The following is a 26389-nucleotide window of genomic DNA, read 5'->3' as shown; positions in this document are numbered from 1 at the left end:
CTTACATTAGGACAGTTACCCTTACAGGAGGACTGCTCAGTTTGCCACAGACGTAATCAGTGAGCTTTAACAGAGCTTAAAAACAAATTTAATGTTGAAAGGTCTTACCCCTTCCACTTCTGGAGAAACCATATTGCAGTCTCCAAAGTCGAAGCCTTTTTCGTCATCCAAATCTTCCCCAGACTCTTCCCGGAAGAGAAGTGCTAAACTTTCTGTCTCAACCCCAGATCAAAAGAAAATGAGAATTCAGGATCAGTCCCTCGGATCCTATGACATCCAGATCAAGCATTGCTAATCCTGTACTAAGTTGGATTAGAAGACAAAATCATCGGATCAGACAGAACCCTCAGACTCTGTGTTGCCCTTGGACCAGATGTTCTCCATCGGTGGACTTGATTCTTGACAAACTTCCATCACCTTTTTATTGCAAAGGACAGCATCCCCCCCCCCCCCCCCATTTACTCTACTCATTCTTCCAGAAGATGATGTGGAGAGTTGAGGAAGATCCTCTCTACACAGGAGCAGATTGGTTTCTCTTGGCACCTACTTCTCTTGGTCAGGTTGCCCGATCTATCACCCCCCCCCCAGCAGTTTCCTCCTGTAACACCATCCGTTGCCTTAGAGTCACAGGATCATAGTCATCCAAACCATTCAGTCTTGGATCAGAGTATCTCCATATCCTCCAATATGATTTTCTCTCTGAGGCCTCCAGTCCTTTCAGATCTGGAGAGCTGTCTGAGCCGACACTTGCCTGCTTGGGTCCAGGGTGCAGCATTCGAATCCGAAGTTCTTGGAGCCTCTGCACTAGACAAGTTCGGCTCTGGCTTTCTCCTCGTGGGCAGAGCCAACTGATAGGAGAGAGGGGATGGTTTGGAATCCTACTTTCTCGAATCACAGCCTCTCTCTGGCTCCTTAAAGTTCTGTCTTCAAGGTTGCAGAGAGAGTGTTCTCTGCCTCGGCAGTCCTGACGGAAACTTCTTCCTCGGATCCTACATATTCTACCATGATGCCCCAGTGCCTGGAGCCTCAGCACCTGTCTCCAAGGGGACATCCTGTACCGAAAGCTCACGTTCCCTCCCAGTGAATTTTAATTTTCTCTCCCAAGACTTCCCCAGCACATCCCACTGAGGAAGTGCTCTGGACCAAGGACATGCAAGATGAAGCACTTAGACTCCCCAAAGGAGTCTGTCACTGAAGACATGGATTTCGATGAGGGCAAAGGATCCCCGTGGTCACCTCCTGAAGATGTTCCCTTTGGAAACATCTTAGAAATCATTAAACAGAGAGGTGGCTGGACATCCTCCAACCTTACGCCAGAGGAATCTCTTCTCTTAGAAGCTTTCGATATAAGATCCCTCTGCTTCTTGGGTGACTCCGCCTACTGACGAGCTCTTTGACATGATCTCTAGGTGGGCGTGGAATGAACCTGACTCCATAGAACTCATACTTCAGAGACCGGACAGGATAATGGCACCACCTGCAGACAGTTTTGGGGGAAAAGGGTTCCTGTTGATGCCATGGTCGTTGAGGCGGCCACTAAGAGGGAACTAGCTGACAAGAATTCCACCCCCCCACCCCCCACCCCCACCCCATCAGTGGGAACCTAATCCCAGTCACAAAGTCAATTTAGTTTTTGAGTGCCAGCCGTAGGAGTCACACAGTTGAATCTCCTCAGCAACCTGCATTGGTGGATTTATAACTTCAATTTCAGGTAAGATCCCTTTAGGAACTTCCCTTCCCCTTATTATATACTTTTGATTTCTTCTGTTGTTAAAAAAATATATACATTTGTGTGTGTTCATTTTTTATTTCATGTACTTGCTACTTACTACTGTTGTCAGTTCCTCTGGGAATTTCAACCGAGTTGCTTGTGTGCTTAATACTGCTTTTAAACAGACCTTTCTCAAGTGTTTTTAATTTGTCCTAGGAAACCGAGGTTCTGTGGTATCAGCTTGAACTCTAGGCTTCTGTTTATCTGCTTCATTTGGAACTTCTGACTGGAAATATTACAATCTTTTCAGTGTTTTATTTTCATTTATATGATATTTACTACTGATTTAACACTGCTATACCCATTTTTGTCATTAAAGTGTGATTTTATGCAAATTACTTCTCATTTCTGACAATGGAATCTCAGTAAATCCTTATTTCGTTTTTTTCTAAGGGTTTCTATTTGATTTAAGGAGATATGTTTGATTTTTGGCACTGTCTGGGCAAGTGAATTTAACTTTGTACTGGGGCTGTGTGTGTATACTGTTATTTACTACTCTATGGATGTTGCAGAACAAGGCGCGCAACACATTTTATGCAGTTTAGCTCTGGTCCCTGTGTTGGGACACAGTTTATATTCTTTGTTTTTGCTGCCCTTAGCCCTGATAGTATCAGTGTTTTATTCTCGCTAGTGTTCTTTTCCCCTGAGTTGATGGATCTTGGTATGGCTACCCCCACCCCCACACACAAAAACAGCCTATAGTTTGTAAATCTGTTGCCTCAAGTATGGGAGAAACAAACCATTTAGGTACAGGAACAAACCATTTAGATTCAGGAGAGGTCTGGCGTAAGAGACCCCCTTGTCAGACATAAAGCTGCCCCCATATATTTTGTCTACCAGTGTAGTTCTCAGTAAAAAGAAGAATTTCACCATACTGCATTTGGGTTATTACCATGTAAAGAGCTGATGTGGTTTCTTTAGCTAAGAGCATTTTATAGTAATCTATTTTGTGCTCCTGTTCAGTATGACTATGGACCTACATTCTTTAGCAAAGAGTCTATAGCTAAGATTTTGATGGGGACCACAGGCAATAGTGAACACTTTGTCAGTCCACTCAGATTTTTCAGAATGTGAATAGGTTCCAAAAAGCCAAGCAGGTATTCACTTCTCCACAGATGACTGGAAGCAATCTGGACCTGTGGCAGAGATTTTGATCTAATTGAGGATGAGGTTTCAAATGTTTTGTCTGTTCCTAGTTGTAGAACTGCAGGTAAAACACCTTTGGCTAGTGATAGTTCCAAAAAAGACTTTGAAGAAGGTTATTGTACAGTGTGCTTGCAGTTTAGATGACTTTGCTGCATCTTTGCCTGTTGAACAGACGTTTTTTATGCATGAGATTGTTTTTAGTGTGGCAGAGGTTTCGAAACATGCTTTGAGAAGTGTCTTGGAAAATGCATGCAAAATTTATAGAAATCTAGCCACTTGTGTTATCTTCCACAAGAGGAGTGGTTTCTGGCTCTGAAATTCTGGTTTATTGGCCATTTGGGCAGTTTTTTCTATCCCTTTCAACTTTCTCTTCTCTCTTGCACTTTAATTAGCTTATTCGTCTAACACTTCATCAGGCTTTTTGTAGCAATTATTGTAGCGCACACAAGTGCTATCAGCACTAGACATCCTATAAGGAAATAGCTCCAGTACTTAGTAATGATGACCATCCCTCCTGGCATGTCTAAAGGTCAGTTTCCTATGCTTTCTCTTATTAACCTGGTGAACCTGGGCATTCTGAGGCAGTGTAGCAACTACCTCATGTACACAGACAAGCCCTCTCCACTTATCGCCCAACACTCGGACGTGAGAGATGTGCTTATATCTCCAATTAGAAGCCATGCATTCTCCAGCCAAGACACGGGAATAGCTGGTCAAAGTCAACACCTATATCACACTACATGGAACATGTAGCCCTCCAGAACACCCACTATCACAGCCCTCACATAAAAGCACAAACTACACACCCACCTTCGCGGAGGCTCTCAATAGAAATCTACCCAAACAGTGGGGACTTCCAAGGCAGAAATGCACTCGACACCACAACACAGCACAAATCACATGACATGCAGCTCACCTACACAGTGTGCCCCTAAGGCAAAACAGCTTGCCCAGTACAGTAATCATAATAGTGAGGCACACTGATGTCCCACTCACTAGGTTGAATAAGGAGAAGGTAGCAGTCATCTGTCTATCAGGTGCCAGAATCCAACACATAACATATGCACTCAGGTCACTCCACAACAAGTACAACTATGGCACTGTCATTGTCTATGTGGGTGTGAATGACCTGAGACGCACCTCTTTGGACTACATGAACAGAGACATGGTGGATCTCTTGGATTATATGGCCCAGGAAGGTATGACCCTAGCCCTGAACAGCATCCTACCATCACCCAGAATAATACCACAGTATAAACAGAAAATGATTGACTTCAACAATGGGATAAGTTTCTGGTGTCATTTTAAGTGGATCCAGTATCTGACTGCTTGGGATGACTTGATTGACAGATCTCGATGCTTTGCCAGAGATGGCCTGCATCTGTCGCCTTTTGGTTTCTGGGTAATGGCTAAGGCTCTTGCCACCCCTATAGTGCCTTTTTTGGGTGATGTTCCAAAGACCAAATTACCACCGTAGTAGCTATAAATAAATGCAGTCTGAAGATCATGCTGCTCAACGCTAGAAGTCTAAATCTCAAGATGCACTTACTCAAAGCACTCCTCAAAATGGAGAACATCGACATTTGTGCTGTAATGGAGACCTGGTTTAAAGCAGCAGAAAGCACCCCATGCTACCAGGCTATAACTCATTCCACACCTTTCGGCCCCAGAACATGGACTGAAGCTCCAAAGGCAGTGGTGTCTCCATATTCATAAAGAAAATGCACACACCTAGACTGGTAGTCCAGCATAATGCATCTGAGATACTCCAAGTACAACTAACATTGGATAAGACAGCGATTCAGGTCATAGCCTGCTATAGGTCCCCAACCATATCCCTAGACTCACTCCACATTCGTAAGCACTCTGGAAACTATTAAGATCCAACCCAACACTCATACTAGGTGGTGTCTTCAACTATCCCTCCATCAACTGGGAAAACTACTTATGCACCAATGTACTGGCCCAACGCTTCCTGGAATTCATCAATTCCAATGCCCTGGACCAGCTCATTCTTACCCCCACTAGAGAAGGCAACATCCTTGACCTGGTTATTTCTAACATGCACAACCGTTGCTCTACACCAATAGTAGATTCCTCCCTGGTTAGATTCTACCACAGACTAATCACCATGGAAATTCACATCTCACCCACACCCCCTGCAAAGGTATCCACCATGAAAAACTTCTCCAAAGCTGACTTTGGACTCCTAAAAACAGAGGTGGCTAACTTCACGGCACCCATGCCAATGGAAAATAGATGCATGATTGCCAAATCATACATCAGTGCACTGTACAAACATGTACATAAATGCATGGAACTAGCCATACCCAACAGAACCTGAACGCTCTCCTCCAAAGAAAGGAAGCCAGTCTGGTGGTCCCCTGTCATTAATTAACTGTACAACAGAAGGAAGAAACTGTTGCAGAAAAAGGTGAAGTCTCAAGACTGGAAAAATTCCCTTATTAGCCTCAACAAAAAGTTGAGATCCCTCATAAAAACCTCCAAAGCCAGCTATGAAGGCAGAATTGCAGTAGACACTAAAAACAACTACAAAGTCTTCTATAGTTATATCAAGAATCTCCATGGTTAACTACACAATGGTACCTCCTGTACTGAGCCAACAGATATTGCCAACATACTAGCCGACAGATTGAGTGCCAACCTTACCCCCCCCCCCAAAAGGACCAATCTCAATACTGGAAGAATGCAAGGCACCCAGCATTACTGCAGCACAGGATAAAGCTGCATTGTTTAAGGCCAAGAATACAGCTTCCATGGGACCCGACAATATCCCTGGCTGTGTTCTACATGAATTACAAAGTGAACTGGCACCAGATCTGTGTGCTCTGTTCACTCACAGCCTCACCTCAGGCGTTGTCCCTACCAAGTGGCTCACTGCTACAGTCATCCCTCTCCATAAAGAAGGAGCGACTACAGACTGTGGAAATTATCACCCCATTAGCCTGAAGAGTCTGATATGCAAGACTGTGGAGCATATCATCATGTACCTAATTAACAAGGATGCAGGAAATCTCCAAACTCTAGATCCATGCAATTTGGTTTTGTGAAAGGTAGATCATGCCTGCTCAACAACCTGGTTGACTTCTTTGAGTCAGTCACTAGAGAGGTGGATGAAGGTAAGGCAGTTCATACAGCCTACCTCGATCTGGCCAAGGCCTTTGATACCATTCCTCCCTCAGGAATTATTGATAAACTCTGCAAACTAGGCATCAACCCCTATATCGTTAGGTGGGTTGCAAATTGGCTCTCAGACTCCAGGTCAGACTGCCGATCTTTCACGAGTGAGGTCCTACAGGGATTGGTCCTGGGTCCTCTCCTGTTTGGCATCTACTTTTTAGAAATCGGGGCCAACAGGAAGGGACTCTGGCTGACCAGATTAGCAGATAACTGCAAGCTGGGAGCCATTATTAACTCCCCCAAGTGATGCAGACATCTTACAGAAAGGCCTCACTGAGACTAATGACTGGTGTCAAAACCATGGCCTTAAGTTTAATGCCAAAAAATGCGTCATCATCCCCTTTGGGGAAAAACTCCATTCCCACTAATTACCACATAGATGGGAGCCCACTGAAGACGTTACAAGAGATCTGGGGACACAGGTTGACAGCAACATCTCCTTCAACCACCACATTGCCGCTGTGGTCAGAAAGTCCTTCTGTGTGGCACATATCATTACTATGGGTTTTGCATCCAGGAAGAAAGAGATTCTCATTTCTCTCTACTCTTCCCTCATTAAACCAATCATAGAGTATAATACCCCTTTTGGCATGTATGTCACTAGACACCTGCAATAGCTGGGGAGGCCACAAAAGTACTTCACGAAGAGGATCCTAGACCTTAAACACCTGTCCTACACGGACAGATGCAAAAAAAGTCCAGCTGTTCTCTGTCTCATATTGTCTACTAAGAGATAATTTCTGCTTGACTTACAAAGCCATGTCTGACCCAGCTCTGTTAGAAATGCTACATCTAAAGAAATCCCAATCCCCCTACACCACATGCTCCAGAGACCTCAGTCTCATTACCACAATCAACAGAACATGCTGGAGGGGCAGGTTCATAACCCAGAGACTGCCCATGCTCTGGAATAGACTTCCCATACATGTCAAACAGAGCACCTCTCTGGCCCTCTTCAAGAGAAATCATGATGAATGGATGGGAAATGGAAAGTTCACCCCGGGGATCACTCCAGTGGTTCTACTTGATAGGGGCACTGGGAACTAATGACGGGTGGCATAGTACCAGGGCACTTCTATGGGCTAGGCTTGTAAAGGTCCCAGGGCCATTAGCCTAGTACACACCTATGAGAAGGTTTGCTTTGTTACTTAACCACTATTTTTCTGGGGATTTAAAAATGTGAGATTTTGAATGTTCTTTTAAATTTTGAATTTGTGTTCCTGTTGCTACCCAGATCCTCAACCAGTAGGATGATGTAGGTAAATTGATGCATATGGTGTCTAGAATGTTTCTTATTTCCAGGTTCTCCCCTAACAAAGCATCCAACTTCAAAGGGCAGAATAAACAAACAAATTCCCAGCCAAACAAGGGTCAGGGTACCAAGAGGAAATGGCAGAAGGATAATGCTTGCAAACCAAATAAGTGTGTTCCTTTCCCAAAAAGGATCAAGTCCCTTCTAAAGAATGATTATGCTGAGACTCTGGCATACCATCTCTTCATCCTGTCCCTGTACCAGACTTTCACTCAGCCCAGCAGCCTGACCATAACTACTGTCAGACAAATGAGTGTTGCGAATAATTGAGTTAATGCTCTTGGCATTGGACAGAAAATCCTCCTCCCCTTCATGGTAATCCCCCTGCACCTGCCAGGCCAGACCCATCTGTTCTCTGTGATACTCCTCCACATGTTGCAAGCAGGAGTTATTGAACCAGTTTCTGCACCACGAAAAGGATTTTACTCCGGAATCATTTTGGCACTCAAAAAGAAGCTATCGTAGAGACTAGTGTTAGATTTATCTTATCTAAGTACCTTTCTGAAAGTACCCAAATTCAAAACAATTCAACCTGCAGATGGTCCTACCCCATCTTTGGACCACTGTTTCATGTTGACTTTAGATCTGAAAGATGCTTATTACATTCCATTTGCACCCAACTTCAGGAAATATCCAATATTTTCTGTGTTTGGTTCACATTATCGGTTTTCTGCATTGCCCTTTGAGTTGTCTACTGCACCTCAAGTATTCACAAAGCTTCTGACTCCAGTGGTTGCTAACTGCAGACCACAGACATCCACATTTTCCCTTATTTAGATGACTTGCTGATTTGTGCAGAATCTGTTTCCAGGTGTTTGTAATCATTAGACAAGGTTTTGACCATTCCAGCTCACATAAGCCTCAGGTTGAACCTACAGAAGTCCTGTCTCACACTTTCTCAAAGAATTTTCTTTGTAGGGTATATGATAGACCTAGAAAAAAGAATGGTCTTTGTGAAAAAAATGAAAACTGTCACCTGTCAGCTTGTCTGGCAGGAGAGTTGTATATATTCTCAGATTAACTTGTATTGTATGCCAGCATGTCTAATTGTGAAAGTGTAAATTAAAAAGTTGAATATTTCTCTGTTATACAGAATATTTAAAAAAAAATCTGTGTTTTGATACATTTCTAGCATGTTTGAGAGGGACATTCTAAAGTACTGTGGAGAATCAGCTGAACAGTGAGTGATGTCATTCGAATGTTCATGGTTGCTAGGTGATTATTTGAACAGCTGATAGGAAAAATAACTTTTTCAAACAGCTGTTATTTTTAAAAATAATACAGCTGAGACTGCAGTTTGTCAAGTGCTGAGCAGTTTGTGAAGTACAGTCAGTTACAGTGCTGTGCAGTCAGTGGACACCCATAAAAGAGAACTCGCCAAAAACAGTAATCCTGCCTTGGCCTTGCTGTTAGATTAGATCAGGGACAGTATTCTTTAGTTAGATTAAGAAAGCTTAGTTATTAAGATAGAGCTTTTCTAGAATAATGGACTCCTTTCCTGCAGTTTAATTCTACATTTCCAGTGATTGAGTTGTGGTGTTTATTGAAAGCTATTGATTTACGGTCTTGTAATCATTTTACTCATTGTTAAATGTTTTTCATTACTTTTCACTGTGGCTGGAAATCCGTGTTTTTCTTTACAGATTAGAGAGTGCTTATACCTGTTTGATACTCTGCAGGTCACCTGAAAGGTTTGGCCGCTTCTGGTCATAGCTATCATTTATTTTGATATTTAATTTTCATAATTGGACACCCATTTAGAAGGGCACAAAGACACTCTGATTGGTGGCAGCATTACTGTATTATTTTGGGGAAGGGGACACAGCTGGAAATCTGTCAGGCTTTCCCAGAAGTGTTTGGATGTGTGAGATTTAAATTTACTTTGAGAGTGAGTGTATCAGAGATCTTAAACTGGGACACATTTCTGTGAAGTGTATAGTAAAGGAATACATTTGGGGTGGACAGAGGTATATAGTCCAGTCCCAGGAAAATAGAGCATGTTCCTGTTGTGCTCTTAGGGGAAAATTGTGACATATTCTTTTTAAGTGACAATCTCATTGGAGACAGTAGTGAGGATTGAAGCTCCTTAGTTACTGACCCAGGATAGTAAGGGACTTCATTTAATTGTTGGCAGTTTGGTGAGGTATTGGCCAGACATCTTATTTATTGGTGGCAGTCCAGTGGGATATATCCAGACATCACATTTTGTTGGTCCCAACAGTGTGGGATTTTTTATTGGATTCCAGTAGCCTTTGGGTAGTTATCATTAAGGTGTGCACTCTTGACAGCCACAAGGTAAACATTCAGAATTTCAGTCCACCACAGGTTTTTTTGTTTAGTCAGTGTTAGCAGGCAAGGATGTCAGCAGAAGGCTGTAGCAAGCTTATAAAGATTCAGTTGGCTAAGCAGTGTGAAGCCAGAGGGTTGGTGCATGCCAGCCTGATCAAGGAAGCAATGATTTCAGCTTTGGTTGCAGCCACAACTTAGACCAGCTGTTCTGAGGATGTCTAGTTTGGTGGTGGTGATGTGTAGCCTGCTGAGATGGGGCAGTCCACATTTTATTCAGAGGACCTGAGAGTCTGTCTGGAGTTGGAGAGAAGAGAATGTGATGCCTGGAGGCTGAGAAAAGGGAGAAACAGAGTTAAAAATGAACTGGAAGCCAAACTACTGGAGACTGAAGAGAGACTGCGCTTAAAAGCCCAACAACATGAACTGAAGGCCAATTGTCTTGAACTGGAATCAGCAGAAAGAGTGAAGCATTTAGAAGCAGAGGACAATGAGAGACAACATCAGCAAGAAATTGAGGTTCAGACCCTTCAAGAGGGTCATAGAGGTAATGGGGAGGGGAATAACTGGACCTCGGAAAGCCGTACAGGTCAGTAAACTTTTTCCTCAGTCCAAGGATGGGGATAACTTTGATAGCGTTATTCATACTTTTGAGAGGGTATGTAGACAATATGTTGACTGTGATTTGTGGGTTTGGCTCCTGACTTCCATTACTCCATGGTAAAGCTGTTCAGACCATGTCAGAATTGTCTGATGTTGATTGAATTATGTTAAAGTTAAGAATTGTCTTTTAAATGGTTTTAAACTTAACACTTTGAAACTTGTAGAAACAAATTTCGTGAACATAGACGTAAGGCATATGAAAGTATACTTGATTATATTGCTGACTTAAGTACTTAGTTTCACAGATGGGTGAGTGGGTGTCAGGTCACCACTTTTGAGGGACTGGCTGTCAGGTCACCACTTTTGAGGGACTGGCAGACGTTTTGTTGAGGGAACAAGCCCTCAGTACTTTGCCTGATGACATGAGAGTCTGGGTAGCAGACCGTGAGTGCAACTTTGCAGAGGAGTTGGGGAGAAAAGGGGATTGCTGCTTGGCAAGAAGAGCACCACTGCATAGGAAAGGGATATACCCAGTGCTGTACATGGACATAAGGGAACTATTGGCGGTCAGTCTAAACCACTCCAACAGAGTACATCAGTAACGGGGGGAACTACTAATCCAAGTGCACGGATAGGAATTAGATGTTACAAGTGTAACCAGAGGGGAGAGACAGCAGTCAAATATCCATGGAGGCAAGGTGAGAAACAGAAGTGGAAATGACAAACTGCCAATGGCAAGTTCTTTAGAAACAACTGGGGTGCCAGATTATCACTAAAATTTATATTCTATCTTAGTAGATGGTAAACGGATAACTGCAAGGAGGGACACAGCTTTTGATATAACCATTTTGAGGCGTGCACTGATTAGAGAAGAGCAGTACTTGCTTGGGCAGTCCATTGCAGTCAGAACGTTGAGAGGGACCCCATTCTAAATACCTTTGGCTAGGGTTCATCTTGACTGGGAGGGTGGATGAAGAAGCAAGCAAGTAGATGCATTTGAGGATATTCCTGCAGATGTCCTGATACGAAATGACTTTGATGATGCAGTGCCTTGTGTACATGCAGTGATACGCAGTCAGGCTTAGAGAAAGGCATGTAGGTCCAGTAGTCTGGGAGAGAACCGGACAGATCTCATACCTGAAGCTGGGACTGGTGTGATGGCTGTTTCCGAGAAGGTGTTATCTAGTAGCAATAAGTCTGAATGTGAGCCACAGCTGCTGGTGGGTACTGATGCTACCTTGGATATGGTGATTGCAAGGATGGAGGTGATAGGTGGCACCCAGAATGACGGTGAGGAGCAGCTGTCGGAAGTGACTAGGCTTCCTGTGGAAGGGGAGATTGTGTTTGAGAATATTCCTGCAGATGTCCTGATGGGGAATGACTGTGATGCTGCAGTGCCTTGTATGCATGCAGTGACATATAGTCGGGCTGGGAGACAGACATGTAGGTCCACTAGTCTGGGAGAGATCCAGACAGATCTCATACCTGAAGCTGGGACTAGTGTGATGGCTTTTCAAAGGAGGAGCTATCCTGTAGTATTAAGTCTGAAGGTGAGTCACAGCTGCTGGGAGGTACTGATGTTTCCTTGGGCACAGTGACTGCAGGGATGGAGGTGAGTGATAGTCAGTGACAGTGAGGTGCAGCTGTTGGAAGATACTAGGCTTCCTGTAGAGGGGAAGATTGGGAGGGTCGCAAAAGTACAGTTAACACAGGCTCAACTTACAGACCCTGCCATACAAAGCTTGAGGGAGATGGTTAAGGAAGCACCTGAGGTTCAAGGAAGAGAGGAGTCTGCATATGGGAACAAATGTTTTATATAAAGAGTGGACTCCTAAGGTTGGAAGGTGAGGTAGTACGGCAGTTGGTAGAGCCTAGAGCCTACCATCTGCCACTTCTAGCTGTAGTCCCTGACATTCCTTGGGAAGAGCATATTATGGCAGAGATGGAAGGTTTGTTGTGTAGAAAGTGGACTTCTAAAGGAGGGCTGGAAGGTGAGGTAGTGCAGCAGTTGGTAGAGCCTACCTACCGTCTGTAACTTGAAGCTAAAGATTCTAATATTCCTTTGCAGGTGACATTGTTGTAGAAAAGGTGACAAGTGCTTTGCTAGGTATCCTCAGCATAGTAGGTTTTCAACAGAAAATGCTGACTGACCAAGGTGCTAACTTCATGTCAGACTTGCTGACTTTTCTGTGAAAGTGATGTGGGGTGAAACATCTAAAGAACACCCCCAATTGTCGCCAGACTAATAATCTTGTGGAGAAGGTTAAACTCTGCATTTAAGACTATGCTACAGGCGTTTGCAGACCAACATGTTAGGGAGGTCTTGGATAGATTAAGTTGGGCAAGATTAACCATTAAACCCAGTAAGTGTCAAGTGGGTATGGCAGAGGTCACTTTGGACCCTGTGGGAACTGGTAAAATTGGGTCAAAACCTGTTAAGGTGGGAGCTATTCAAGTGTGGCCAGTCCTTGTTACTAGGAAACTAGAGCATTTCTAGGGACAGCGGGGTACTATAGGAAATTTGTGCCCAATTACAGTACTGTAACTGCACTCCTTATGGACCTAAGTAGGAGAAATAAACCGGACAGTGTAGTGTGGACCACAGACTGTGAACAAGCATTCCAAAAACTACAAGAGATTTTGGGAGGACCCCTGTATTAGCCAGCCCAGATTACAATAAAGAATTTATTGTACAGGTAGATGCTTCGGATTGTGGGGTGGGGGCTGTACTCAGTCAAGTTTCCTCAGGAGGAGAAAAATGCTGCAGTAGGGTCAATAATGCTAATACAAATGGATTGCCCAGGAGTGGAGTGAGTTGATATTCCCAGGCAAACGCATTTTTCTCATGTCAGTTTTCAAGGGTCACTTGAAAGTTGTGCTTGGGTCATAAGGGGAGGTAGAAATGTGAAAAAAAATGAAAAAACTCATCTGTATTAGCATGTCTGGCAGGAGATTTGTGCATATTCTTAGATTAAATTATATTGTATACCAGCATGTCTAATTGTGAAAATGTAAAGTTTTTAAAATGTTGAGTATTTCTCTGTTATACAGAATATTTAAAAATCTGTCCGTGTTTTGATACATTTCTAGCATGTTTGAGAGGGACATTCTAAAGTACTTTGGAGAATCAGCTGAACAGTGAGTGATGTCATTAGAATGTTCCAGGTTGCTAGGTGATTATTTGAACAGCTGATTGACAGGTAAAATAACTTTTTCAAACAGCTGATTGTTTTTATAAAATAATACAGTTGAGACTGCAAGTTTGTCAGGTGAAGCAGTTTGTGAAGTACAGTCAGTTACAGTACTGTGCAGTCAGTGGGCACCCATGAAAGAGAACTCATTAAAAGCTGTAAGCCTGCCTTGGCTTTGCTGTTGTGTTAGATTAGATCAGGGACATTATTCTTTAGATTAGGAAAGCTTAGTCATTAAGATAAGAGTTTTTCTAGAATAATCGACTCGCATCCTGCAGTTTAATTGTACATTTCTGATTATTGAATTCTGGTGTTTATTGAAGACTCTTGATTTACATTCTTGTAATAATTTTACTTAAATGTTTTTCATTACTTTACATTGTGGTGGAAGTCAGTGTTTTTCTTTAAAGATTAGAGTGTGCTTATACTTGTTTGATACTCCCCAGGTCACCTCAAAGGCCTGGTCGCTTCTGGTCATAGCTATCATTTATTTTTATATTTAATTTTCATAATTGGACACCCCTTTAGAAGGGCATGAAGACACACTGATTGGTGACAGCATTACTGTATTATTTTGCAGAAGGAGACACAGCTGGAAATCTGTCAGGCTTTCCCAAAAGTGTTTGGATGTGAGATATTTAAATTTGCTTTGAGTGTGAGTGTATCAGGGGTCTAAAACTGGGATGCATTGCTCTGAAGTGTATAATAATAATTGAATACATTTGGGGTGGACAGAGGTATATAGTCCAGTCCCAGGAAAATAGAGCATGTTCCTCTTGTGCTCTAAGGGGAAAATTGTGAAGTATTTAAGTGACAGTCTCACATAGTCACTAGTTAGGATTGAACCTCCTTAGTTACTGACCCAGGATAGTAAGGGACATCATTTAATTGTTTGCAGTCCAGTGGGATATAGCCAGATGTCACAGACTTTCTCGCAGATAACAAATTCCTGACTTATCAGAACACTTTGTGGGATTTCTCTCTCCAAGAAGCTGCCTCTGCAATACACTTTCTCAGAATTCTAGACCTCTATGCATTAGTGATCCTCGTGATACCACTGTCCAGACTACATATGAGAGAGGTTCAGTAATACTTAAATACCAGCACCTGTATCCCTAATAGTTCCAAGTACCAGTGCTGGAATTTGAGAAATGAGAGTGGTAGAGGGATCAGATGTCTCTTGATTCATTCCTAGCTTTCTCCCGCTAGGTCCCAGTTCAGTCAGTCCAGATGGACTTGTTGGATTTTGCATGGGGAGCAGTGCCCAGGGAGATGAAATGCAAGGTGAATGGGTCCTTCATATGGTGCAAAGCATATAAATCTCAAATAAATGTTAGCACTGATTCATGAGTTAAAGTTCTCTGTCTGTGGTGGTCTCCAAATCCCCAGTTAGTGGTCAGACAACACCACAGTCATGTGGTAACTAAACAAGAGAGTACAAGGTCATACCCTGTTTGGTGATGGGCAGAGATGGCCTAGGAGCTGGCTATACAGCATTCACTGATGCTTTAGGCCTCCTACATCCTGTCAAAGCAAAACATAGTGGCAGACATTAAGCATGAGCAGATCCTGGACGGACCCTCATGAGTGGAAACTCAGGACAGAGATCTTACAGGATTTGGCCCAGAGGTGGGGAAATTCCTGAACTAGATCCATTCTGCTCCTTTCAAAACACCATTGCAAAAATTGTATTCATGATGCCTTGAAAGCCATGCTTGGAGGACAGATGCATTCTCGTTCCCTTGGACGGAAATGTTTCTTTATGAATTTCCACCATTTTTTCTGACGTGCAAGGTACTTCTGAAGATTCAGAAATATTTGCCAGAGATCATTGTGTTAACCCATTTTGGCTCTAGCAATGTTGGTTCTCCTTTTAATGGAACTGGCTGTTTACTCTCTCTCTCTGGATCTGCGCATACAGTGTCAGGGATGACTGGTGCACCCCAACTTTGAGCATGGATAATTCTATCTTGGCACCTTTTTGGCATCTGTTCCATGAGGATGGTGCAGCAGGTATTGAAATAGGCAAGAAAACTAGAAAAATCTTATGTTTACTAATAGAGGAGGTTTTCTAGGTGGTGCCTAACCAATAATAGGAGGCCTGGTATGAAATCTACCCCACTTTTTTGAATTATTTGTGTGAACTACTCCGCGATAGCTTACCTTATGAATCTATCAAGGTGCATTTTTGTGGCCATCTCAGCTTCTCCACCATGGATCTCCCTTCTCCTCTTTGTGGTCAAACAATTTATAGAAGAAAGTTAACACTTGTGACCACCTTGAAGGCAGATCCCTTCTCTTTGGATCTTGATTTTGTTCTTGAAAAATTGACTGTATTCCCTTTTGAACTGGTCTTTCAGGCTGATTTATTGTTCATCGCTTGGAAAACTGTTTTGCTTAATATTCTGATGTCTGCAAGGTGAGTCTCTGAGGTGCAAACTGTCATGGTGCGGCCAACATTATCTGATTTTCCACAAGGACATGGCTACTTTATGCACTATTCCATATTTCATGCCAAACGTTGTTTCTGATATTTCTCTGAATCAAGCAATCAATCTCCCACTCTTTCCAGAACCTAAAAACAAGGGAGGTAAGATTCTACATTTTTTGGATGTGCACAGACCACTCGGGAACTAACTTGATATAATTAAGCCCTTCAGGAAGGCTAAGCAGATGTTTGTTTCCTATTCTGAGGCTAAGATGGGTCAACCTGTCTAAGCAAATGACTGCTCATTGGTTGTCCTCTGCTGCTGTTTTTGTTACCTCCACCATGATAAACCTGTTCTAAGCAGGGTTAAGGCATATGCCACCAGTCTTTTCTTTGGTGACATATTGGAAAGGAGTGAACTCTAGATGCATTCTAGAGGAAGCACCCTGGTCCTTTGTTCATACCTCTACAAAGTGCTGCAAACTGGATTATTTCTCAAGTTCCAGAGCAGGCTTAATGAGAACCATTCTGCAGGGGCTCCTGGATCCTTATCCTTTCTCCTTCCAGGTAGGGTAAGCTTTGGGAATTTACCCATATGCCACTGAGGCAGCGTGAGTGAGTGATGAATATAGTACAGTTGTGTGCAAGTCCCATACCTCTAACAGTAGATGTTCAAATTTCGTACTGCATCAGTGGTAGCATCCCCCCCCTCCCCGTATAGTGTGTCTCTCTCTCTCTCCCCCTATATATATATATATATATATATATATATATATATCATGAACTGACTTACTGTGACAGGTTAGGCTTACTTTGATGAGAGGGGTTCAGCCAATCCACTGTCACAGGCAGTTAGAGGAGGGGATTCTGAGCTCTGTACAGCTGCTAGCATAGGTTTGTGCAGGCACAGAACCCATATGCCACTGAGGCAATGTGAAATTCAAGCACTTATTGTTATAGGTAAGTAGGACTTGTGCAGCTGTCCTTTATAGCAAACAAGAAAATCAAGAGACTGTTCTCAACTGTGCTGAGTACACTGATGCTGTAGCAGGTGTAGTGTAATAGTAGGCAGTATGCTTACAGCATTACTTTGATTTTTGTTCAGCAGGTGCCAGGAAGAAGTGTGCTCTGAGCCTAAACAACACAGTTGTGATCTAAAGTTATACCAGCTCGTAAACTATATTATCCAGGTGTCTCTATCACCTTAGTGTTGTTACTCTCCCAAACAGTCTAATTATTGAAAACACCTCTGTAGTCCTAACCATACAGCCGAAATTCTATGAACATTTCCATAGTCCTTTGTACTTCCTAAGAATTGTAAGTAGAGGAAGGCATAATAACACAACACACAGATGGAATGTGAAAAATAAAACCTGATTTGAACTGTGCAGTTTTCAGCCTCTTGTATGTAGAGGCATGACATCTTGCCCTGCTAGTTGTGTTTTGTACAGTGCTCCCTCTTTTCCTGTCTGCGAAGAAAGAACGGACTGTAATCTGATGGTGAGAATTATTTTCAAGAGCATGCTGGTACTGAAAACTTTACTGAGAAATTACCAAAGAAAATATCAAATTGATGGTCGACAAAGATGCATTTTGATAAGGAATAATAAACTGAAGAGAGCTTGACTTGGAGAAATAGATTCTGCAACCTTGGAGTTGGTCAGAAGAGGAGTACAGGGTGTCTCCTTTTCAGTCAAATTCTGTTTGGCTAGTCCTGATTGAGTGGCCATGTGCAAAATGAGTACTTAAAATGTACTACGTCTGAATTTCTCATGCTAAACTGTGAAATTTTGCCATTTGCTCTGTCAGATTTGCAGCTGCTATTATCTACTTTTTTCTTTTAGTTCATTTCCACTGAAAGTTTTCTTTTAATTAAAAGAACATGTCCAGCTAGTTTTTGTGCTTTATTTATCCCTTTTGACTCATTTTGAATTATTATGACAGTTTTCATACTGCTGTCTGTTGTGTTTTCTGATGTTTAATTTTGATGCTTTTATTGAGGAGAGGGGTCATCTGTAAATTATTATAGCTACCTTTTAAGTACTGTACCTGAAGGTGGAGAGCCCCCATCTAAAGAATGATGCATCGTCATGATCTTCTGTTAGCAGTAGCTACAAGCACCACTAACCTTGCCAACATTTTTTTAAACATCAGCTTCTGTTAGTGTCATAGTAGTTGTATAACATTAACTGTTTTTGCTTTTTTATTTTGAGGTAGTTCCATCTCTGATCTAAGGAAAACAGGATCATCCTAAAAAGAGCCCTTGCTTCAGTTGTGTTTGTTATGCTAAAATATGGGTATACTGGGAGCCATGCATTGAGGTTTCAGGATTCTGATTTGGTCACGTCACTTTTCTTCCCACCTGGAAACACACTGACAAAAAAGAGGATGTTGTAGACATGCGCAGCCTATGTGTAGAAGGGTGCAGGCCAGAACTTCAAGACCATGTTGGTGCCTAGTCATGTTTGTCATACTGTCAGTATGGTCTAGCAGCACTTGATAGCCTTTTTGAGGTAGATTTGTATCTGCCTGGCTTCCCTTGTTAAGCAACTTTTCAGTAATTCCCAATTGTACATTGTATATTTTAGTGCCAAATGTGAAAGTGACCCTTCTGTGTAGTGAAAGGCTTACAGGACTCCGGCAGCTGGCAGAAAGGTCTAGAGAGAACCTAGGCCTGCACATTGTTTTTATGAAGGAAACTGAAAGTTGTACTGATTTAGCTGACTGAATATAAAAGTAATTAAAAAACATTTTTTTTTTCATTACTATTTATTTTTTGCAGTTTTCACAAATCCTTTCACTACCTCTGCAGCCCAGGTCCCTGTGTCTCATACTAATCCTTTTCAGGCAAATGGAGTAGCAATGGGTGAGTGTTTTAAATTTGTGGAGTATTATACTTTGTATGTATGTTTATACATTTTCCCCTAGAAATCTTATTTGTAATACTCTAAATAAACAGCTAAATACATCTTTTCTTATGTGTTACAGCTTCTGGATTTGGTATGGCCCCAACCACTGCAGCTTTATTTGGGACGGTACCAAGCAGTGTTCATACAGCATTTCCCCAACAGGCAGTCTTCCCACTGCAGCAAAATGGTAAGAATCAGGAATGTAAGTGCAGTTGTACATTATTTGTGATTAGGAAATTGTAGTAAATATTTACAAGTGCACATGGTTTGCCTGATCCTAAATGAAGATCAGGAGTGCTTCACTGAGTCTATTCTTGCAGTAAAGACCTCCTCCTTCCTTACCAAGGGCGTCAATTATTTATTTGAATCTGGAGAGAATATTTAATGTTAAGTTGTCTGTCTCGCCTTCATTCTTGCTGGATGGGTTCGGAGCCGATCCTCGGCTCCGACTCTGCCAATACTAAAGCTCGAGAGCTAATTCCACCGGCTCGAGGCTCCCCCATATCCCACAATGCTAGGCAGTAACTCCTCAGATCTCGTTTGCCGCTTAGCTGACGAGGTGCTTTTCCAACCGGCTCTGCAGGTTAGTTAATTTTATAAAAGTTTTACTAAACTTAGACCCCCCTTTAAGTTAGTTTTTCGGTAGTATTTAGTTAATTACTTAGTCTTTTACCACTCCCTTACAAATTCCTTCCCCTTTCTAAAAAAATTTTCCAAGGGTTCTTCCCTTAGGCCCCTTCCCACCCCTCCTAGTAGTTGGAGTGAGTGTGTTTTCTAGGGAATTTTTGTTAATTTTAGTTACTTTAATTTAAAATTTAGTGTAATCTGTGTGTTTGTGTGAGTGATTGCACTACTTTTATATCTTTAGATATGTCTAAAGAATCGAAGGTCTCAGGCTTTAAGAAGTGTGAAAGTCAGCAATCCAATCTAAGTGCAGGAATGCTGCAGCTTGTATGCAACACAACCACAATTCAACGAAATCAAGTGATGAAATGAAGAAATAAAATAATATCTCCAACTCATAGGATAAACCCAGGAACGTTCTTTATTTACGTCAGTTAGCGCTTTCACCCTGAAAAGGGCTTCCTCAGACTGTACAACCCATGTAAAAAGCACAGTCCTTATATAGTCAAATCAATTAAAATTCAAAACAGTTCAATTAATCAATCAATTCAATTTAAAACAATTTTGAACTGTAGTACTAATACTTTACAGTCCACTATATTTAAACAGTCTCTTCCATTTAAAAACAATAAACTCAATATGTTTACTATACATAATTAAATATTCTCATGTTTAAACTAATCATATACATAATTAAATATTCTCATGTTTAAACTAATCATACTGAGAATCTTCCATTCATTAAACTTGAATGTTATACTCAGTCACACGTAATTCATTATTTATGCCACCAGATGGTGCCAAACTCCTAATTCAATATAATAAAATATCCTATATACATTTGTAGCAGCATGTCAAATTCATATTACCTAATAAATTTCATTATATTGTAAAGATATAAATAAATATAAATATAAACATAATAAATAATATATAGTATATATAGTGTATAATTATATTTATCTAAAATCTCTTTAAAAACTTCTCTAAAAAATTCTCTGTATCTAAACAATTTTTATACGTAAACAGTTGTAAGTGTATGAAAATACTAAAATAAAATTTTATATTTTGAATATATAAATAATTATTTCAAGTGCATAAAAAACATTTGTACCATAACAGTCTTCACTCTCAATATTTCAAAGCTCTTCCTAACCTCCTTTTCTTTAAAAATGGATGTAGGCTTACTTTATCATTGAGACCTGGGGGATAGTCAGACTTGCATCTGATAATCCATCTAGTCTCTTGTTCCAAGGTATAATTTTCTAGGTCCACTCCCCTTAAGGTTTTATTTACAACCTGTAGGACAAAGAAACTTAACGTGTGTGTACTTCCTTTTATCTTATGATGTTTAGCTAGAGCATTTCGCTCATCTCCTATCCTTATACTATAGTTGTGTTCCCTTATTCTTTCTCTAAATTGTCTATTCATTTTACCTATGTAAAACGCTGTGCAGGAACAACACTGAGCTAGATAGACAACATTCTCCGTTCTACATGTACCAGTAAAGAAAGTAAAGGTTTTTCCTGTCACTGGTGACTTAAATGTTGTATCAGTGTTAATCATACCACACTGATTGCAGCTACAACAAGGAGTCGTATTGGTAGGATATATTTGATGGCCATTTCGAATTTTATGGCACAATGTTCTGTTTAGGTTTGGTTTATTCTTATAACAAAACCTGGGTTTCTCACCAACTAAAGTACTAATTTCATCCTCTAGTCTTAGCAGATGCCAATGCTTTTCTATAATGCTTTTAACCTCATTAACATCTCTGGTGAAATATAATGGTAAACTGATTAAAATGTCATTAAATTCTGATTCCTTATTCTTTATATTATCTTCAGTCTCTATATTTATTCTACTTGAAAAATACGGACGGGCCCTTGTATTCCTCATACCATAAACTTCTTGTATTGTTCTAACAATATCTCTTTCTCTGTATGATCTGTCTAAAAACCTAGATTTTAATCCATCTATTTCTTCACTGAACCCAGTCTCTGTGGGGTTGAGCCTAGAAGCTCTCATAATCTGACCCTTTATGACATTATCAAAAATGTGTTTAGGGTGCATGCTGCTCCTATGCAGTAAAGTGTTCCTAAAACACATCTTTCTATGTACTGAAGTATTAATTATTCCATTCGTAAGCTTCATAACATTTACATCTAAAAAGGAAATGTACTCCTTAGAATAACTCATAGTGAAACGCAAAAAATTAGTCAGTTTATTAATGTCTTTTTCAAATTCTAATAATGCAGTCTCACTTCCTTTCCATACCAAAAAGAGGTCATCCACAAACCTCTTATAAAAGGTGACATTTTGTTTAAAGGACATAAAGGGGAACAGGCTCTCTCTTTCCCATTCTGCCATTACAATGTTGGTGTAGCTATTGGCACAAGAAGTGCCCATAGCTACGCCATCATTTTGTATGTACATATCATCCTCAAAAAGAAAGACATTATTCTCTAATATAATTTCTAAAAATAAAGCCAGTAATTCAATAAATTGAACATCCATGTCAGTATACTTCCTTAAATAGTTTTGAACACTATCAATGCCTACAGCATTGGGTATAACTGTGAATAGACTTTTCACGTCTAAAGTAACCAAAAAATATTCATTAACATCTTCACCATTAGATAAATAATCATATAGGTCAAGTAAAAAATGTTTACTGTCCTTCAGAATATTAGAGTTATCCTCTACCACTGTTCTTAAATGATGTTCAACAAATAAAGAAAAAGGTTCCGTCAGCCACCCTCGACCTGAAACTATTGGTCGCATCGGGGGGGTTATCTATCTTTAAGAAGTGTGACTCGTGCTGTCAGAAGATCTCTCTGACGGACGGTCACACTTCTTGTGTGTATTGCCTGGGACCTTTACACCTGCAGGACTCTTGTGCTGTCTGTCACGGTTTCAGCCCTAGAGTCCTGCAGGAATGTAAAAATAAATTAATTTTAAGAGGCTTATTGAAGCCTGAGGGTCCCCCGACACAGTCTATGTCGGGGAAACCTTCTAAGTCCTCCAGGCAGTCGGCTCCAGTGTCCGAGCCGTCCTCCGGAGGTTCAAAGACCGTTCATACGGTTCAACCATCGGCTCCGGCCGGAGCCGATGATTCTAGACCTACCACACACACTGTGTCCTCGGCTCTGGCTGGAGCCGAGACAGATAAGTCGAAGTCGGTTCCGATACTCTTGTCAGAACCGACTACTAGAAAGAGGTCCAGGTCTCCTCCTATCTGCTCCATTCATTCCGCTCCAGCCTCACCGCTGTTGTCTGAACGGAGCCATAGGTCACACTCCTCTAGGTCCTCCAGACTTTCGGACCATGATTTGCAGAGGGTGGTGAGTAGACTTCTTAAGTCCGAGGCACTGGCCCAGATGTTACACAGCCCGACTCAACAGTCGATGGCTACCCCTGTTCCATTAGACATTCCTCCTCCGACTCTATTGAGTTCGGAGCCGGTGCTGCTCAGAGCCGAGACTGTGGGAGCGTCGGAACCGATACCTTTCCTTTCGGCGCCATCGTCTGCTCCGATCTCCTCCTTGGAGGGATCTCGGCGCCGGACTTCCCTCGTCGGCTCTGAGGGGGCGAGTGGCATCGGACCCTTATCCGACCCCGCTCTCCCTCTCGGTGCTTCGGTGCTGGTTAGTTTGGCTCCGACATCAGCTTTGGAGCCATCCTTGTCGGTGCCGGGGGAGGTTTTCGGCTCTTCGGAGCGGAGACCTCTGGCCCTGCCTGATAGGGGTGCCTTTGAGTTCATGCGGAGCGTGTTAGAACCTGGTTCTACTCCACAGTCGGCTCCATCAGCTCCTCCCTCTACAGTGCCTGTGGTGATTTCTTCTCACCCCCTTGCTTCAGACCATAGAGAATCTGCGCCTCAAGTATCCCCAGTGGGAATTTCCTCCTCTTCCGAGGCCTCTCCTGATCTTGCAGAAGAACCCCCTAGGAAGAGACAGTGCAAGAGGAAGCACATTGACTCCCCTGAGTCTGTCACCTCTGACACTGATTTGGAAGATTCTGAGGGTTCCCCTCGTTCCCCCTCTGAAGATGTCTCCTTTACAGACATACTAGAAATCCTGAAACAGAGGGGGAATTGGCCAGCCCTTAACCCTTCAGAGGACGAATCAGTGTACCTTGAGGAGTTTAGTTCTCGACCTTCCACCTCCTGGGTGTCCCCTCCCTTTGACCCACTCATGGAAGTGGTGGTGAGGAAGGCTTGGACGGCTCCTGACTCGGTGGAACCCACCCCTAGGAGGCCGGCCAAATTTATCACTGCCCCCAAAGACAAGGAGTTTTTGTCCAAAGGTGTCTCTGTGGATGCCATGGTGGTGGCTGCAGCCACCAAGAAGGAACTAGCGGATCCTTCGGTACCTGTTCATCCTCCTAATAAGGAGTCTAGGACCATGGACAGGTACGGTAAGCGGATGTTTTCATCAGCGACCTTTTCCATGCGTTCGCTGAATTACCTGTGTCATTTCACTCGTCTCCAGAGGGACTTGCTCAAGGATATGAGTGAAGTGTTGAAGGACCCATCAGCTGTGGGTTTTCAGGATAGGATGAACTCCCAGCTGGCTACCCTTAATTCAGTAGTTAACTCCTCCATGCGCCTGTTTTCGTACGCGGCTGATGGAGCAAGCAGAGCCGCAGGTACAGGGGTGGCTTTACGCCGCCATGCCTGGATGCGGCTATGTAGCTTTGCGGACCCTTTCAAGGCGTCCTTCACTAACTCCCCTTTTGACGGATTATCTCTCTTTGGTCCACAAGTGAAGGATACTCTGACAAGGTACGAGGTAGAAGGTAAGACTCTTTCTGCCGTCTGAGTCCGTTTTTCTACCCCTTCTAGGCCTTACCCCAAAGGTCAGAAGGGGGGGAAGATGTGGTTCCGCAAACAACCACAGGGAGTCTTACCGGACTCAGAGTCGTTTCCCCTCTAGAGGCAGAGGGGGGAACAATAATAATAGATGCCGTCCTAGAGGCAGAGGGGGCCCGCAGAATCAGGGTAGTCGAGAAACCTTCTCTGACAAACCCTTTCAGTACCCCTGAGGGGTTGCCCGACTGTCCACCTTCGGAGGCAGTCTGGGGAAGATTATCTCTGTACCCAAAAGCCTGGCTTTCCCTTACTCAAGACAAGTGGGTGCAGTCTATTATATCCGAAGGCTACAGAATTCCTTTCATTCGCATCCCAAAACAATCCGGAAAATCCCTTCCAGACGTTCCACCCAGTCAAAGGGAGCAAGCAGCACTAGAAATTTCAAAGCTGCTAGCAAAAAGAGCCATTCAACCAGTTCCAGCAAACCAACAAGGATCCGGAATCTACTCCAAATTCTTTTTGGTTCCAAAGAAGACAGGGGACTGGAGACCCATTTTGGATCTCAGCAACTTGAACAAGTTTGTCAAGAAAAGAAAATTTTGGATGGTCACGCTGCAGTCCATCCTGCCCTTTCTGGGTCAGGACAACTGGATGTGCTCCATAGATCTCCAGGATGCGTGCTATCACATCAAAATGAACAGACGATCCAGGAGATTTCTCCGCTTCAGGCTAGGGGCCAGTCATTTTCAGTTCAGGGCCCTGCCCTTTGGTCTCACTACAGCCCCCCCAGTGTTCACCAAATGCATGGCAGTGGTCGCCGCTCATTTGAGGGGCCAGGGATTCCAGGTGTTTCCGTACTTAGATAACTGGCTCCTGACTGCCACCACCAGGCATCTACTTCTCTTAGCCAGAGACTGCACTCTACGAACCTGTCAGACTCTAGGCATCTCTGTAAATTACGAAAAGTCTGTCTTGTCGCCTTGTCAGTCTATTACCTTTATAGGCGCATGATTAGACACAGTCAGTCTGTCAGCCAGACTGACATAACAAAGAGTCGCAGACATTCACAAGCAGGTTTCTCTTCTCTTACGACAAAACAAGGTCAAGGTCAGACTGGTGTTGAAAGTACTAGGGATTATGGCGGCGGCTATTCCTCTCCTCCCCTTAGCTCGCTTTCACATGAGGATTCTTCAGTGGATGCTTTTCACTCAGTGGTCTTTTCAACTTCTGCCAATGTCCCACACTATCAGCATAATTCAGTCATGCAGGAATCATCTTCTCTGGTGGGTCTCACCTCCCCAACTTCTTCTAGGGAGACCCTTCATTCCCCTGCCCCCGGCTGCTACTCTGACAACGGATGCCTCCCTGATCGGGTGGGGAGGGGGGGCATTACCAGGGCAGGACAGTCCAGGGCATGTGGCAGCCGATCGAGTGCCACTTGCACATAAATGTTCTAGAGATGAGAGCAGTGCTTTTAGCGTTGCAAGCCCTTCAAGACTCTCTTCCTAAGGGAACTATAGCAATTCAGACGGACAATATGTCCGTAGTGTGGTACATCAACAAGCAAGGCGGGACCAAATCTTACCCCTTATGTCGAGAAGCTCTCAGACTGTGGCAATGGGTGATCTCTTCTCAGCGCTTCCTGATAGCAACGCACATTCCCGGCAAGTCCAATGTGATAGCAGACAGATTGAGCAGAGCAATCCTCATGCCTCACGAGTGGTCTCTGAAGAAATCAGTGTTGGAAGAAGTTTTTCGAACTTGGGGCCAACCTTGCTGCGATCTTTTTGCCACTCCCCAAAACAGCAAGTGTTCCGATTTCTTCACCCTCTTTCCCCTACCAGGTCATCCCATCAGAGATGCTCTAGCTCATGATTGGCCTCCGGGACTTCTGTATGCCTTTCCCCCCTTTTCACTGATACCTCAGCTGATTCGGAAAGCCATCGCTCTGAAGGCCTTAATGATCCTCATTGCCCCTTATTGGCCTCGACAAGTTTGGTTTCCCTTTCTTCATCGTTACCTTTTGGCACAACCATGGCATCTGGACCCAGTTCCAGATCTCTTGATCCATCAATCGGGTCAACTGCACCAATCCCTTTCTTCTC

At 42.8% G+C, this 26389-nt stretch overlaps 1 protein-coding gene across 2 annotated transcripts in view; it reads left to right on the top strand.

Annotated features, from left to right (window-relative positions):
* AGFG2 (ArfGAP with FG repeats 2) overlaps positions 1 to 26389 on the top strand; it is an 851713-nt gene that overhangs the window by 746242 nt on the left and 79082 nt on the right. For both annotated transcript variants that reach the window (XM_044077339.1, XM_044077338.1), the window contains 2 exons: positions 18721 to 18804; positions 18927 to 19034. In XM_044077339.1, the coding sequence (XP_043933274.1) occupies positions 18721 to 18804; positions 18927 to 19034 (192 nt within the window). The remainder of the gene's footprint in view (positions 1 to 18720; positions 18805 to 18926; positions 19035 to 26389) is intronic.

Source organism: Protopterus annectens, chromosome 7.part0 (genome assembly GCF_019279795.1).
Source record: "Protopterus annectens isolate FY-2018-M chromosome 7.part0, PAN1.0, whole genome shotgun sequence".
NCBI classification, from domain to species: domain Eukaryota; kingdom Metazoa; phylum Chordata; order Ceratodontiformes; family Protopteridae; genus Protopterus; species Protopterus annectens.
Note: the sequence above shows the minus strand (reverse complement) of the source record. Positions and strands in the feature narration are given on the sequence as shown.